General features: G+C 48.2%; 1 protein-coding gene across 4 annotated transcripts in view; it reads right to left on the bottom strand.

The window, feature by feature from the left end:
• Window positions 1–15,814, bottom strand: part of IL17RD (interleukin 17 receptor D) — a 68,458-nt gene extending 52,644 nt beyond the window's left edge. The window contains exon 1 of one of the 4 annotated variants that reach the window (XM_086367393.1): window positions 15,565–15,814. In XM_086367393.1, coding sequence (XP_086223519.1) covers window positions 15,565–15,690 — 126 coding nt within the window. In that variant the 5' untranslated portion in view covers window positions 15,691–15,814. Of the gene's footprint in view, window positions 1–11,022; window positions 11,106–11,133; window positions 11,246–15,564 lie in introns of those variants that run through there. The other 3 variants (XM_086367389.1, XM_086367391.1, XM_086367390.1) reach the window with 3 other exon arrangements.
• Window positions 15,815–16,780: the final 966 nt, after the last annotated feature.

Here is a 16,780-nt window from a genome sequence, read left to right as displayed (position 1 = left end):
CTCGAGTAAGCCCTCTTTTATGTAAGATTAACAAAACCTCCTTATTTATAAAAACCTGTGGCTCATGAATTTTTTTGTTAGCCATTTAGCCAATTTAAGAACAAATATGTTGACAAATTGGAACATTATTTCTGTCCCCATTTGGTTTGCATTAATAAAAGGTCACACTCTCAGAATCTCACTCTTATAATGCATTTGGAAAAGTAACGCTATTTAAGACAGCATAAATACATGCGGGTGGGGAGATAGGCTTAAGAGTGTCTGAACACACACTGAGACGGAAGCCGTGCGCTGGGTGCCTAAGGTGGGAGGTTTGCGCCCAGGCGCCTCTTCAGAGGATCTCGTCCCCAAAGAGCAGCAGGATATGCCCATGCAGGTTCTTCCTCACACCCTGTCCAGGTTGACACGGGGACCCAGCAAACCCCCTGTGAAGCTAGAAGCATCCCCTAACCCTATCCGCACATCATTCCCCTGAACTCTCCAATGGCTTCCTGTACCTCCCAGCATCTCAGGGAACAGAAAAGCTCAATTAAGGAACATGCTAACTATTGTGTCTTTTTAAGATGAACGAGGTTGGGAAGTTGGGGCAGGAAATGGCCCACAGTTGGCCCAGACTTCTGCACATAAGGGAAGAAAAGCTGATTCCTCCAGTTGGCGAGACTGTTTCCTGCCTGGGCCCACCTCACATCACTGTTCCTTCCAAAGTTCCTTTTTCCTCTGCCCCTACCAACCCAGACAGCTGGCCTGTGTGCCTGTTCTTCCCTCTACCTGGGATGACTTACTGTTGTTCCTCAAGCACGAAGGACCACAGGGCCCTGTGTGCAGCTGGCACAAAGCCAAAGCCCCCCATTATGGCAATGTCTGCCTCCGAAGCAAGCTGCCCAAGGGGCAGCCCCTAGCTATGTGCAGGTATTGAAACTTGAGTACAATTCAAAATTCAGGCCCACAACTGTGCTGGCCACACTTCAGCCACCATGGTGAACAGCTGCTGAAATGGACAGTGCAGAGAAGAACATGTCCATTGTTATACAAAGTTCTACTCAATAGGATCTGCCTACCTGCCTCTGCAATTCCAGGTAGCATTCTCCCACAGCTAGAAAACTCGTCACCTGACACCTCAGTGATAGCTCAGTTTCACTGGAGCAGCATTTTTTTTACATGTAAATATAGGCGTTTTTGGTGTACAGTTCCAGGAGTTTACACACATATAAATGTATGCATGAGTGAATGCTAAGTTGCTTCAGTTGTGTCCTACTCTTTACGACGCTATGCCAGGCTCCTCTGTCCATGGAATTCTTCAGGCAAGAATACTGGAGTGGGTTGCGTGCCCTCCTCCAGGGGATCTTCCTGACCTAGGAATCGAACTTCCATCTCTTTTGTCTCTTGCACTGGCAGGCAGGTTCTTTACCGCTAGTGCTGCCCGGGAAGATGTTTCATGCATTTACACGTGTATAAATATATAAATAGGTGTATAAACGCATACATCAGTGTATCCACCACCAGAGTCAGCACACAGAACAATTCCATCATCTCCCAAAAATCCCCTTGTTCTGCCCCTTTGTAGTCAAACCCTCTATCCACCCCTACCCCAACCCCCCAAAAATCCTGGCAATCACTGATCTGGCAGCTTTTAAAAAAAAACTCAGATTCCCAGCCTTCCCCGGGAAATCCCACTTAAGCAGATCTGGGGTGAGTCCCGGAATCTCCCACCCCCGCCTACCCCCAAGAATGTTCCTCCGTCCGGTGCTTCTGGGGTTCAGCCAGGTTTGGGAACCTCCAGGGTAAATGCCGAATCGTGGTTTAATTCTCTGCAAAGCACTCGCTGGTATCTAGTCTTGCTCTCCTCCCACCCCCATGAGCTGTTCTGCAGCACATGGCTGATGTCCATCTCAGGCTGGGTGCTGGGAAGGCAGGGCAAGTTGGCCTGCTGGGGGCAGGGGGCAGGGTAAGAACTGGTTTCTGGCGGAGAGAGGCCTCTCTGAGTCACGTGGCCTCCCATCCTAATCCCTTCCTGGCTCTTTGTGCCTTGGAATCCTCATCTGGAAAAAAAGGAACCACATCAGAAATAATCCGTCTACCTCCAAGGCTCAGGGGAAGCAATGATTTACATAACACGTTCAAAGGCGCTGGGCAGCAGGGACCAAAGGTACCTCTCACCCTGGATACATCATCACCACCCAGAGCTGCCTCTGAATGGAACTCTCCTTAACCTGTTTACTTGGCGATGGTGGGGGGATCAAGACTCAAGTTACAATAAAATTGCAGCCTTTGAAAAGAAAGAAAAAAAGTAATAACAAGGCTTTTTTTTTTCCTCCTAAATTCGTGATCCTGAGGGCAGAGTACGAGATTCCATTTTTAAAGAGGAATTCGGAAGAGTCAGCATCATCTCAGAAAACCCGCTCTGCTCGTAAAGTAAACAATTACAAGGAGGGTCAACACTTGACTCGAGCCTTTCTCCCCGGCTTTCTCCTGCCCTGCTGAGGATTCCTGGAAAACACTCTGCAAAGTTTACGATGATCAAAGGAGAAGAATGGCCAACCCAAGAAATGCTATCATTTAAGATCACATGTTTATTTAGCCCCACCAAGCCTAAGAGAGAAGACTGTTTGAAAGGGAGAGAATGCCTGCTTAATCAACTAAAAATGCATTCATTACTATGCTATTCACCGCGGCTTTCCTGAAATCAGACACTTCTGCCCCTAGACCATAAGATTGAAGCGATTTGAAATGAAAATATTTCCTGTCCACTGCTTGCCAGTTTCTAGCCCCAGAGTGATATAACAGATGACATCCAGTACAATAAATGCTTTTATTAACCATAAATTTGAGACTGCTTTAGGGATTTGAAGTGTTGGGTTTCATGCTGAAAAAATGTAATGTTATCCACAGACCATCAGTGAGTAACAAAAACAGAGGCACAGGTTATGCTACTTTGATCAAATTATGACCAAAAAAAAAACCCCACCGTCTTTTTGCATTTTAAATAGTAGTTGCATTCAGGGCGTATCTTCATGGAGCACCACAATAGTTTAATCATATGTCTTAGAGACTTTAATGGAAATTCATCCTGAGTGCAGATTTATAGAACCAGCAGCTTCTATTAAACAGAAAGGAAGTTAAAAAGTGTTATAAGGCTAAGTGAGCTGCGAAATTCAAATACTAAAAAGGGACTCCAAAACCAGAGTTTCTCTACCTCAGCACTACTGACCTTTTGGGCCATCATTGGGGAAGGCTGACTTGTGCATTTTGAGATGTTTAATGGCATCCTTGGCCCTTACCCACTAAATGCCAGCAGCAAAACCCCTCCCAGTACAATCAAAAGTGTTGCCAGAGATACCCCAATCACCCTCAATTGAAAACTGTTGCTCTAAAGCCTGTTTAGCAAATGCTGCGTGATTTCTCTTTTTCTAAAGAAAACATCAGAGTCCAAAGAGCCTCCGAGCCTTAGCTCCCTGCCCCAGGGCTGCCCTCTACACAGAGATGGTTAGTGATTTCTCAACTGGAAAGCACTCTGCACTTCCTCCCCCACCAAAACCAAAGGGAGCAGAGCCATGGAAACTAGCATTCTCTCTCCTTGAGCAGAGCACACCAGACTCAGCCAGGCGGCCGGCCGTCCTTTCCCCAGGTACACCCTGGCCGCCTGGGTGCCCCGCATGTACTCTAGCACAGCACCCCAAGCCATCCTTCTCCGGCCTTTTGCTGTCAGGCCACAGAGGCGACTGTGGATTCTGTGCCAGAAAATAAAATGAAAAGCGCGACTGAATCTCTGCAGTCCATTCTCTGGACGCTGAATGTCCCACTATTGCGTCTCGGCATGACATTTCACGGCCAGCAGGGGAGGAGGCCTGGTCCTGAAAGCTGAACAAATGCTGGGCACACAGGCCTGCCTGCGCTCTCGCCAGCTCCCTGTACTTATGAATAAAAGATGGAGGTTTTGTCTCTGTCGTCTCCCTGGTACCCTGGGAGAATAACAACTTGTTGCTTTTTGACATTTTAACTTACTTTGAAAAATAATCAATATTAATCTTCTGTGTCTTTGGCCCTGAAATCTAGAGTAGGGATAAAAAATAAAAGCATGCCATGAGGTAGAAGATAGTAATTCACGTTAAACAAATAAACTCTCTTAAGGGTCTCTAATAAAATAATTCAGGCAACATGTACTCACAGAAGGAGAAGGCCGGAAACTGACTTTAAGGACATGTTCTGAGTGGAGAAGGAAAAGGCCTTTTCTGGAAATAAAGCTCAATGTTTTCTCAGCATAAAGGAAAGAAGTGGCTGAGTTTGGTGTGAGGGAGCACTCAGCCATGCACTCACCCAGGCCAAAGCGGAAGCTATAATAGGAACTCATTCCTGGTCAGTCGCTGAGGGTGACGTCTACAACTCTTTGAAACAAGTCCCAGTGAATGGCAAAAACCTTAAGCACTCTTGGGACGTGACACTCCCAATTTTGAGAGCACAGCTGATTCCAGATCGTCTTCAAGGAAAAAAGTTAAATTACAAGATAGTGCAAAAGACACCTTGCCATTTCTTTGGACTCCCAGTAAAGTAAAAGAGAAGTCTTTCTGTATAGCACTGAATTAAACAAACAAACAAACAAAAAAGAATGAATACAAGACCAAACTGGGTTAAATCATTAGAAAGGTCTCTACGTGCAATAATTTCAAGTAGAAAAAACACATTTTGCTCTTTGCTAGAGCAATCTTTGTTACCTACTGATACCTAAAATCCAACAACGTCGCACTTGAACCTTTAGAGAGATCTTGCGAAATTTTAACTTGACCCTAATCATGAGGAAACAATCAGAAACTCAAATTGTGTGACCGTCTATACCACAAGTGACCCCGACTCTTCAGAATGTATATGTTACAAAAGATCAAAAAAGAGGTGTAGGGACTCCATCAGATGCAAGGAGACTAAAGAGACAGGGTATGTCTACAAGCCGTGAATGGCTCTTGTCTGAATCCTGGAATGTGATTCAGAAAGAAATCATGAAGGACACTGGGGGACAACTGGGGTACACGGGGGCAAAGCACTGGTGACTCTCAGCTAAGGGGAAATGCGTGTTCACCCCACTGATCTTTCAACTTTTCTACAGGTTTGAAATTTTCACAATCCAAAATATGTGGGAGAGAGTACAGTAAAGGGAAGCCCCAGGCACGAGTGACTGCTGGTCTGCATGGGCGCTGGGCGGCAACGATTTCACCTTTCAGTTTAGTTTCAGAAAATGTGTGCTCCCAAATATAAAGTCTTAATACAGAATAGGTTCAGAATTGACATAAATTGTTTAAAAACATAGTAATGTGACTTATTATTCACTTAACTGGGTGGTGGGGGGCGTATATACACACAGCAGACATATAAGATGATTTAGGTTTCTGCCTTTATAAAAGGCATAAGTCCCTTTAAAATGCCTTTATGCCTTTCCCTAAAACTTGTCTGCAATTTATCATTCTCTTCCTCCTCTTATCAGAATTCCAGTTTTCAGAACGGCTCTTTAAAACTCCCCTGCCTTCCGCCCAAGCTCTCTCCCATTATCTACCCCATCTTTTTTTAATGAGATAAAGGCAATGATTATACTAATCTCCAACTTGAAAACTATGCACTTAAAAGGCGGGGGGGGGGGGGGGGGGGCGGTGGGAGCGAGGAGGGGAGTGTGACCCTTTAAGCAAAAGGAATAAAGCTCAGTAGACGGGAAATGTGCTCAACTGAAAAGATGTCAGGATAGCATTTCTGTGTCTTGAGGTTCAAAACGCAGGGAGGAGAACAAAGGGGCAGGCTACGTGTCCAGAGTGGCCCTGAGAGGCCTGGGTGGCGCGCACCTTGGCACGCCGGACACTGGGAGCCCATCGCCCCCGCCCCCGTACAGCGGTCTTCAGGCAGCACAACCAGATGTTACATTTTCCCTGCTTAATTTCGGTAAAACTCCATGACCTCTTGCTCAAATTAAAAAAGGCAATGCTATTTTTTTAAAACCACAGGAGCTATCTTTAGGGAAGCCTTCTAAGGATTTCATTAATTCATAGCCAGCCAACCAGGACTTTTCCCACAGTCTCCCACAAAAAAGCCCGGGAAGTCACTGATTGCTTGGCTGGATCTGAATATGAGCAGAGGTAAGATCAGAAATATCCAGTTCCTCCCACGGGGAGGCAAGGCATGGAAATCAAAGCCGGGCAGAAACTCATTACCACAGCTGGCCGGCAAACCCACAGCCCTGGAAAGAAGGCAAAGAGCATCTTTGATTCTGGATGGACTGGTGGGTGACTTCAGAAAATGAAAGGCATTCACAACCCAAGGGGACCGAAAGAAAATGAGGCTTGATTCTCTGTTAAAACCACCAAGTTTTCACATACCACTAAGGGCTGCTGCCAGGGAGTGAGGGTCATCTCGTTCACATTGTTTCATGAAGTCCAAAACCAGGATGCTTAGTTAGCCCTTAGTCCTTTTTCGTTCGTTTACTTTTTTTTTCCATTCACCGTGCAGCGTAACCTGGACAGTCCAAACACCCCCTCTTCAAGAATCCAACCCTTCCCTAAGTGTGACTGCCATCCAGGACCAGCCCCGGTCCCCGCCTCTCTTGTTCCCTGAGAACCTGTCCTGCAGCCCAGCGGTTGGCCAGTATTGGGGACACGGTGCCAATCATCCGCAGTGTGGATGAAGTCGGGTGTATTTTTATGCAACGCTCAGCACCTAATGCCACATGATGCACCAATGTTAAGAAAACATAAATAAAGCCAATTATACTCCAGTCAAAATAACATTTAAAAGATAATGAAAAAGAAAATCAAAACTTCAGAGGACACTGGCATTATTAATACAACTGCTCGCCTTACATGACACCTGCTCAGAGAGGCCACCAAGATCGCCCGCTCTCATGGCCCCTGGTTTCCTGCAGGGCACTTGGTCACACAGAGGGAGAATCTACTGTGTGCCACTGCTGATCTCCTGCTACAACAGGAAGCAAAACAGATCAAGGCCCTGCCCTCAGGGAGCAAGGGAAACGCACAGGCAGACCAGAAAATACTGTGTGTTTCATGGTAAAAAAAAAAAAAATTCTATGGAGAAAACTCAAGTGAAGAAAAATGGTGAGCAACAGAGAGTAGTGGTTGCTATTTTAAATACAGTGGTCAGGTTCTGGCAGTTTGTTATCCTATTTGTCTTCCTTACTACAATCTAAGCTCCAGAAACCAGGCCTCGCACATAGAAAGCACCAAATACACACTGAATGAAGGAATGAAGGTCGCTGAGGGTCACCTCTATCAAGCTGTTTGGCTGCTGGAGAAACCTTCCAAGTGTCACCATTCCTGACAGGTGCATATGTGAGTAAAACTCAGCACACCCCTTTAGTCCCAGGCTCCGTCTTCAGCCTTCTTGTCCCCACCGCCTCCAAGGAGCCGCCCTCCTCCAGCTTTACTCACATTTTTCTTTCTGCCCAAACTGTCCCTCACCTCCGGGCTCCACTTGCCAGAGGCCCTGCTCAAAAGTCCCCTGGGCAAAGTCTGTCTTCTCTAGCCATCTTATCTCTTCCTCAAAGCCTCCTCTGAACCATCCAAATTAAGTGTCTTCTTCATAAACAGATCAAGATTCCCCTTCTCGACTGCATCACTGCAGAAGGCAGGATGCGCCCTCACTAAATCTGGAGCCATGATGGGAGGCCGGCGGTGGAGGGGGAGTGGTCTGATTTCACTTAAGGTAGGCTTCCTGGCAAAGGTGAAAGTCACATGGAGGGAGGCTGGGGGGCCTTTGTGGAGAAGCCTCCCAGGGAAAGGCGAGTCTCCTCCAAAGCAGGAGAAACTGAGGCAAAACAAGTAGCCAGAGTTCCTGGAATCAACCAAGACGTGAGCTACAAAGCCAGAGTCTGCAAAGTAGGCGCCAAGCAGCACCTCAAACACAAGCCCCTCATCACCCTGCTTGCCACAGGCAAGGCAAGGCATTTGCCAAGGCAAATGCACAGGCGGAATGTTCTGGGATGCGGAGCAGGAACCCTGGTTCATACTACTCTGGGGGGAGTGCGCCAGGCAGAGCGAGGAGGGGGAGCTCCCTGCATCTCGCTGTCTCTGAGCCCCCAGGCCTCGCAGCCCCGCCTGGGTAGGAAGCCACTGCAGCCAGGCACCTGGTCCCACTCCTCTTTGTACTTCCCCAGAAAATGTAACCACAGTACTACACCATGGCCTGACACAGAGGAGCTGCTCTTGTCGCCTCACTCCAAATGTCTTTGTGAACTGCAGACAGGAAGCAGTCACAGCAAATCCTATAACCGTGTGGGTGCCTGGGCTCCACCCAGGGCAAATGTGCCCCCTCCAGAGGATGGAGGCGATGTGCGGTCACTCAGCTGGGATCACGCTCAGGCTGACCGCTCGCTCCTGCGTTTCGTCTGGATTGCATTGTATTTTCCTCAGATAAAAGGGAAAGAAACGCTTTTCAGAAGAGAAACCAGAAATCACCTGGACAGAATAAAATCATAGAGAACCATATGGCCCGTCTCAGGGAAACGTACCTCTTCTTTCCAAGGAAACCCTCCCTCTATCCCCATCAACCTCCCACTAGCAAGTCAAACAGTCCAGCTCAGAACAGAAGTCTGGGGCCACAGCCAGCGTTTTTTTTAAAGGGTTACCATTCAATGGGGGGAAAAAATCTACAAAACTGACAAAACAGAACACTTGGAAAAACTCCTGGTTTTTTAGGGAGTAAAGGACTTTCAAATTTGAAAAACAGCTATATTTAAAGCCTGATCCCTTATGATTTAAAAGGATTCATTTGAAATATTCATTTAATGTGTAAAAGGTAAATTTCCACCTGAACATTTTCATTAATGCTATCAATTTCCAAATTCTCTTTTCAAAGTCATGGCTACAATTTTATAGGCATTTCTGATAAGTTCAAGCAAGCTTCCCTATGATGTAGTAATTTTAATGAAAAGCCTCATGATTAATGTCTATTAAGATCAGCTTTAGAGTGAAGAAACGGACAGAAGAATTACAGTGTATTAAACTTTCCACAGTACCTGCCATCTACTGCCCTTACAACTTTTAATGCACAGGCTTTATGCAAATAAGACATGAGGTTTACTATAAAACAAATGCTTCTTAAAAGTGCATAGTAGAGGTAGTTTTCATTTACCCTATTAAATCAGACAATTTATAGGCCAACTTCCGTTTTAGAAGAGAATTACATGTGTGTTCACATCACATCTTTATTTTGTCATCCACCCGGTTGATTTGTTGAGGACAGCTGGTACTTATTAAGCTCCCCCCTTTAAATGTTGTAGCCTTAATTAGCTACATCCACCTTTCCCCAACATTTCCAAACAAGGAACCAAAGAAAAGGAAAGCTGTTTTTATCATGGATGCTTTGAACAATGGAGTTGCAAATGTTAAAATAATAGTCTTCATTAGAGACTCACTAGTCATTCCCTTTTTAGGCCCCTTCAAAAGAAACAGGGTACGGATGGAGTTTAAATTTCAGTCTTTGTTTACTGTAGGTAATTTTTCAATTGTTCAATTTTTAGTTTCATGCCTGGTGTTATTAATTAAACCTTCTCAAGATACTGCTCGGGAAAGCAGGAGAGACAGTCTCCCCAGATATATTATTGGTATTAGTTAAGCTATAAACGTCTTACTTGGGTTTCTGAGCACATGAGAACAAACAGGCAGGATTTACAAGCAGAGAATAAGCCAAGTATGGTTTCCTATGAACAGACATCATGCCCTTCCCGGACACTGAAGCGTTCCCAACTCACACAATGAGAAATTCAGTGGATCAAGTCACTTTAACCTGCTTTATGTAAATGAAACACACACTAACTCATTTGGTTACAACTTAGGAGGAGTGCCTTCTGGAAAAAAAAAAAAGAATGCATTCATGACTTTAAGTGTGAATGATATCAACAGGCTAAATTTGAGCAAGATAAGGAGCATCTCAAGGAATCCCTCTTAGATTTGGTCTCTTCTTGCCCCAGCTTTAATCTGCAGTAAGACTATCTGTTTCAATAGGATGTGATCACTCCTGGGCTTGTGTCTTTTCAATCAGCCGGTGGCCCTGCCGGGTTTAGAGTGGCAGAGAGGAAGTGGCCTGTGGTTAAACAGAGGAAATACCAAGGCATTTTAATAGAGCAAATAGTCTCTTTACTTCCCACAGGGAAGAGCTTCAAAGGCCCCAGGCCCTGGAGGAGACAATGTGTTGTGGGGCCATCAGTCACCTAATCATGTGTCAGGCCCATTCAGAACATCTCAGCAGCGAAGACAAACACTGCCCAGGAGGACACTGCCCCCCACTGCCCAGGCAAGTCAGGCTGCCTGGAGATGGGGCCTGCCGCACCAGCACAGACAGGTCCCTGGGGCCCGCTGAGGTCAGGAAAACTTCCAGATTTGCAGGGGATGTGAAACAGAAATGGTCTTGGCTGCCAGTCTTGGGTGGCTGGACAAAGGTCTGCTCCAAAGACAGACCTGTCCCCCAGCCCAGCCTGTTAAGTTCTAAGGGTACCTGAACCCCTGCTTCATCCCATTTTTTTTTTTACAGATGGAGGGTGAGGGGCCCCGAGCTTCCAGAAGCCTAAGAACCCATCCATCAGGGGCAGACACAAGAGGCAGCAAGGAATGAAAGGAACAACTAACTGTTGATGGGATGGCCTCAGCAGCAGCAGACATCTGCTGGGCATGGTATGTGAAAAGTTTAGGGACTGATGAGGGAAAGAGAGTTTGAAAGCTTTAAAAAAAAAAAAAAAAAACCAATACATTTTAAGCCAAATGAAGCATGAGAAATACTCAACTTAAAATAAAGACTTAAAAAAGCATTAGCAGTTCTTTCCTTCGTAAGGAAGCTGTCTGAAAGGTTTGAACGGCTGAGAATATGATTTGGACCCTACTCGACTCTTTCCTGAGACTGTTTTCCAGACAGGCCCAGCTGTTCTGGGGAGGAATCCAGTGGAGGCGTCAGTCCCCTTCACCCCCGGCCTCCTCTTCAGTCCCCAGCACCAGAGGCACCCCCGGAACCACTGGCTCCCCAGGTCCCCTCAGCCAGCCTCACCCCTGCCATTTTCCAGGGCTTGGACAAAGTCTCCACTTTCCATTCTAAAGGTCCAGTGAAGTAATTTAACATCAAGCTCTGATTTTAAATGTTTACGGTGTGGCTTCTCACCTCCTTCTTGCCATCACAGAAGTCTTCTCTCCTAGAGCAGTGATTCTCACCGCTGAGAGCATCAGAGGAACTTGCTAAAATATCAGTTCCTGGACCCCACCCACCTCATGCCCATTCTGGTCTCACTGGCCTTGAATCTGCATTTTAATGAGCTCCCAAGGCAATCCTGATACTGGAAGGGCTCTGGACTTCACTTTGAGAAATGTCTAGAAGGAAATAGTGCCTCAGCCAGTACTTAGCTGCTGGGCTCATTCACCCAGCTGTACCCTCCCAATCTCCCCCCGCCGCAGCCCCCCCACCCACCCAGTTAATAACTAGCACAATGCCTCAGGCACTGCAGGGGCTCTGGGTCCATTGGACGGATGGGGGAGGGATGGGAAGCGAGGGCTGCTCAAGAAAGATGGACCCCAGCCAGAGGATTCCCAATTAACACAGCAAAGCAGGCTGGAAGAAAGCATCACGCTTCTTTCTTATAAAAATGTTTCTCTGAAAATGTGTCAACCAGGGCTGAGTCATTTTTAACTTAGAGACGCAATGTGTAACATGGACAACACAGGCACAGGACAGGCAGATCAGATGCAGGCTTGAGAGCCACGAGCTGCAAGTGAATGAAAACACATCCAATTCAGAATTAAATAAACATGGCTGGGCTCGCGGCCAAGGGAGTTCTTGGATTGGACTTTTATCAAGAACCTAAATTTTAATCAGCTGCAACTTCTTCTTTTCCAAGTACCACCCTATTTCTTCCTACCTTTTGAGATGAAGTATTTGCCTTAAATGGGAAACTTGCACTTCATTGTAAAGACGATGCCAGCATTCTGGCTTCCTGAATTCCTGAAGAAGCAGACTTTTGGGAGGGGAGGCAGTGGAAATTGAGTTTCAGGGATAATAGACCAGGGAAGGGGTATCCCATTTAGGTAAGAAGGCAAGAAATGTTCCTTCCTCCTCCACTGCAGGAAAAGCCACTGAATAAAAACCTGTGGGAATAGATTTCTAACTCCTTGTTCCATGTATAGACTTCTTAAAACAATGAGCAAGGCAAGGAGAGGGCGGGGTGGGGGGAACCTCTGTGCAAGTGACTGATATAATTACACATCACAAACACAACCACTCCACTTCCAAGAAGCAAGCAGTTAAGACTCTCAAGGAGGATGCTGGCCCCTCTGGAAGTTTTACAACTTGTTACTTCTTTGAGAAAACTGTATTACTCAAAAAGGGCAACTTTGCCTGGCAAGTGCCCTAAGAGACTCTGTTTTTAAAGCAGTTGAGGAAGTGTGCCCACAACTCATTTCTAAAACACTGAGATGGTATCAGCCCCTTAATTGCCCCACTAATAACGGGAGGTTGTGAAATCTGACCACTTAAACCAGGCTGGCTCCTCTGAGAGCAACCCCAAAGGGAGGGTTACAGCTGCTGAGGGTTAGCTGGCTCCAGTCACCTTGTGAGTCCTGGGAAAACACATTCTTGCAGGGGCAAGAGTTCCTGGAACACCCGCTCCGTCGAGAGCAGGGGTCAATCACTCAGTTCCTCTCCAGCACCCAGATCCTGCACCTCCTTCAGGGCTCACTTCTCTGCCCTGCTGTGCCTCTACCCTCCAGGTTCTGTGTGACCTAGACCCACAGGAAGCCTTCACTTGTTCGCATCACACAGCATCAATCCCTACTGTTAGATGTGAGCGTGACCCCAAATAGACGGTAAGCAACCTCAGAACTGAGACCAAGGTCTACAGGTTGAACACCCACTGTCAGGTAGGTCACACGGACATGAATCAGACACCCAAGTAGCTGCACATCAGTACTTACTAGGCCAGCCCTCTAACAAAGCAACTTCTGGAAAAATTTACCTAGGGAGGTAGGGGGAGAGGGGGCTTCCTGCAGGAAGTGAGCTGAAGGAAGCTGGAGCTGAGAGGGGAGGCTGAGGTGTAAAGAGAAGGAACACAGGCGGGAACAGCATGTACAAAAGCCTGCCTCAGGGAAGACACTGCAGCCCACTGCTCTGATCTTCATCCCTCCCCCGCCCCCTTCTTAAAAATCTATCACTTAATACAGGATTTAGCAGGAAGACTGCGGGGTCTAATTGGGTTCAGCCAAGATTTACAGTGCACCAAGCCTTGAGCCCACCAACAAGAGGTTAAGTGCCTGGCTAAGGAAACTAGTCTGAAGACACAGATGGGAACACATACTGACAATGCAGTCTGGTGAGAGCCAAAGGCAAGGACCTGCAAGACAACGCGAAGCAAGGGGAACAGCATTCAGAGAGGGCCTCCTTGAAGAAACATCACCTGAGCTGAGTCTTGGGCCCACGGGGCTCTCAGGGGAGGAAAAGGCACCCCAGGAGCAGGGAAGAAGCGTGCCCTCGGCAGCATCATAGGCACAGGAGTTAGGGAGCAGGGTGGGAGGGGCAGGTGGAGGCTGGGAAGGTGAGTATGTGAGGCAGGTGGGTGAGCTGGGCTCCGTGCATCAAATAAGTCCAGGAAAGAAGGTACCAGGTATTAGGTTGGGGAGAGCCCGGAATCCAGGAGGTGACCCTGAGACTTCCATGCTTATTTACAAAGTAGGTGAAGACGACCCCAAGGGAAGGACTGTGGGACCAAGGTTAAGAGCTGTTGAGAAGGTTACCTCCAGCATGAATGCGAAGCCACTGGAGCGAGGGCCACCATTAAAACTATGTGGGTGCAGGTTAAGGGGAGAACAGATTCTCACTGAGAGCACAAAGCCACCAGCTCGGCTCCTTTAGGGACCTGCTATACCCACAGCATTAAAACTTAACACAGTTGGTGCATGGACACATGAAGCCACCTGGGCAACCGCAGAAAAACAGCAAATTACACTCATCCACCTATGCCATCTTATGAAAACAGAATAAAATGCCTGTGATGCTGTTCACTCAAACACCAACATACCAGTTTAGAGCTAAAAAATTTAAAGACTGGTAAGTCAATGTGGGGATAGCCTTAAGGAAAACTTTTTAAACCTAAAAACAGGAAAACTTGGTATCTATTGGGGAAAAAAGAGAAAGAATAGTGGTATTTTACTAAAATGAGGCAAAGTAGGAAAATGCGATGTTTTACTCAAATAAGGAGGTTTTTCACTATGGGGTTCGTGAGAAGGTGGATTATAGCTGTCTACACTGCAGCTACTGGGTTTGAAGACATTTCAGCTTACCCAGCTGGTACCTAGTCTTCTTTGCTGTTTCTCTGAAGGCAGGGCAAGTGAGGTGAAGGCACCAGCCTGTGCTCCTAAAGGGGTGCCAGTTCTAGGCCGTGACTGCTTGAGGCCCATTCACAGGACCCCACAAGAGGTGGATGAACACTGCTCTAAGAGATCTACCCCCTACCCTTCCCTCAGAGAAGCAGTGCTAGGTAAACTAGGAAATCCCCATTTACTCCCATTTTCCAAGTGAAGAAATCGAGGCTTAAAGCTGCTGCTCAGGAAAAGAGGCAAGGTCATGTTCGTGGCTGCCTGATTGCAAAGCCAGTGTCCTCTCCACAAAGCTGAAGGCGGTGAGTGCCCACACGCCAGGCTGACCCTGGCTTAGGTGGGAGGGGAGCCGGGGTTAGATGGATACAGTCTCCAAGTCCTCGCGCTCCCCAAGCCCAGGAGCACTGCTCAGGAGCTGGGAAGGCAAGCCGCCGAAGCACAACCGCATGTCCCATCGCTCAGATGGTTAGGGGCAGACGGCTCCAAACACAGGACGAACGACGGTGCCCCTCTGCTCTCAGACACCTGACCGAGGTGACAATCTCACTCCCTTTGGTCATGAAAAATATCCGCAACTCAAGCGGGGTCGGGGTGTGCGTGGGTGAGAGAGGGTCATCTGAGAGACCATCCGCTAGGCAAAGGGCTGAATGCAAAAGCAAACAGGAATCTTGAGCTGGGGTGAAAGTGGGGTAAGATGGCCTGGCCCAGAAGGAACAAAGCAGTCCCGAGAACGGGGCGCACCCCTGCCCAACATTCAGGGTCCCCTGCCTGGCGGTCCCAGACCTTTGCAGAGCTGAGGACCGGAGGTGCGGGGGAAGACCCCTCCTCAGACTCCCGCTCCAAAGCGCCCCCCATTCGGACAGCGCGGAGGATCCTATCCCGGGGAAGCGCTGCCCTGAGGTCCCAGAGCTGGAACAAAGGGTGGGGCGCCCTCCTCCCGCTCGCCGCCGGGCGCCCCTCTCGCCCGCCCGCCTGGAGCCGGACCCCAGCCCGTGGCCGCGCCTCATTAGCAACACAAAGCCGGGGGTCGGGCGGCCTCTTTCAACCCAGCCGGGGGCAGCCGGACGCGCGCCCCGGGAGGGAGGCAGGAGGGCGGGAGCAGACGGGATCCCAGCCCTGTCGAGCACGCCACGGACAGAGAGCAGGCAAGTCGGCGTGGGCTCCACTGCCCGCGAGCACCTGTGCCCCCGAGCTTTGGGGGACAGCAAGAAACTAGCTGTCCTCTCCTTACCCTCCAGCCACAGGTGTCGGCGCCCCGCGCTCTGCTGGAGCCGCCTGCAGCCACGGCCAGCTGCGAACCGTTGAGGCAGGCGTTGACCGTGAAGAAGACCGAGCAGAGCTGCAGCCACGGGGCCATGGCCGTGCGCTCGCCCAGCCGGGCCCTACTCTGCTCCCGGGCCGCTTGCCGCTGGCCAGCCCGGAGTGGGCGGTGGCGCCGGCAGCCGAGGCAGAGCGGTCAGCACCACTGGGCATGCGCTGCGGATCCTAGCACCGCCCCTTCCCCCCGGGGCCCCCCTCTAGGCTCGTACTTCAGGTTTTGGCCCCGCCCCCCCAAGCCTGGTTTGGTGACAGCAGCCAAGAAATTAAAAGATGCTTGCCCCTTGGAAGAAAAGCTAGGACAAACCTAGACAGCATATTAAAAAGCAGAGACATTACTTTGCCGACAAAGTATAGTCAAAGTTATGGTTTTTCCAGTAGTCATGTACGGATGTGAGAGTTGGATCATAAAGAAGGCTGAGCGTGGAAGAATTGATGCTTTTGAACTGTGATGTTGGAGAAGACTCTTGAGAGTCCCTTGGATAGCAAGGAGATCAAACTAGTCAATCCTAAAGGAGATCAACCCTGAATATTCATTGGAAGGACTGATGCTGAAGCTGAAGCTCTAATACTTTGGCCACCTGATTAGAACAGCCGACTGGCTCACAGGAAAAGACCCTGATGCTAGGAAAGATTGAGGGCAGGAGGAAAAGGGGGCGACAGAGGATGAGATGGTTGGATGGCATCAATGACCCAATGGACATGAGTTTGAGCAAACTCCATGAGATAGTAAAGGGTAGGGAACCCTGGCGTGCTGCTGTCCACGAATCGCAGAGAATTGGACATGACTTAGCAACTGAACAACTCTCCTTTTCGGCCCCACCAGGATCTCTAAGCCATGCCCCTACAGCCAATCTCCAATTGACTTTTGAGGAGCCAACAGCTGCAGTTTTTTCCCCTCACCTGAAAGGTCTTTTTTTTTTTTTTTTAATCGAAAGATTTTTTTTTCCATGTGATACCTGCTCCCTGCAAAACTCAGGAAACCCCCCAAAATATGATAATAATGTTTAAATAATAATTTACAACCACCTCTTGAATCCTCTCAAACACACCTAAAAGCGTATTACTGTTATCCCAGTTTTCAGCATGCAAAAGCTAGGGTAATGAATGTGGCGGTTAGAGAAATCCTG

Source organism: Bos grunniens, chromosome 22 (genome assembly GCF_055505025.1).
Source record: "Bos grunniens cultivar Pamir isolate PY7600 chromosome 22, Bosgru_T2T1.0, whole genome shotgun sequence".
NCBI classification, from domain to species: domain Eukaryota; kingdom Metazoa; phylum Chordata; class Mammalia; order Artiodactyla; family Bovidae; genus Bos; species Bos grunniens.
This window is presented reverse-complemented; position numbering and strand designations above follow the sequence as displayed.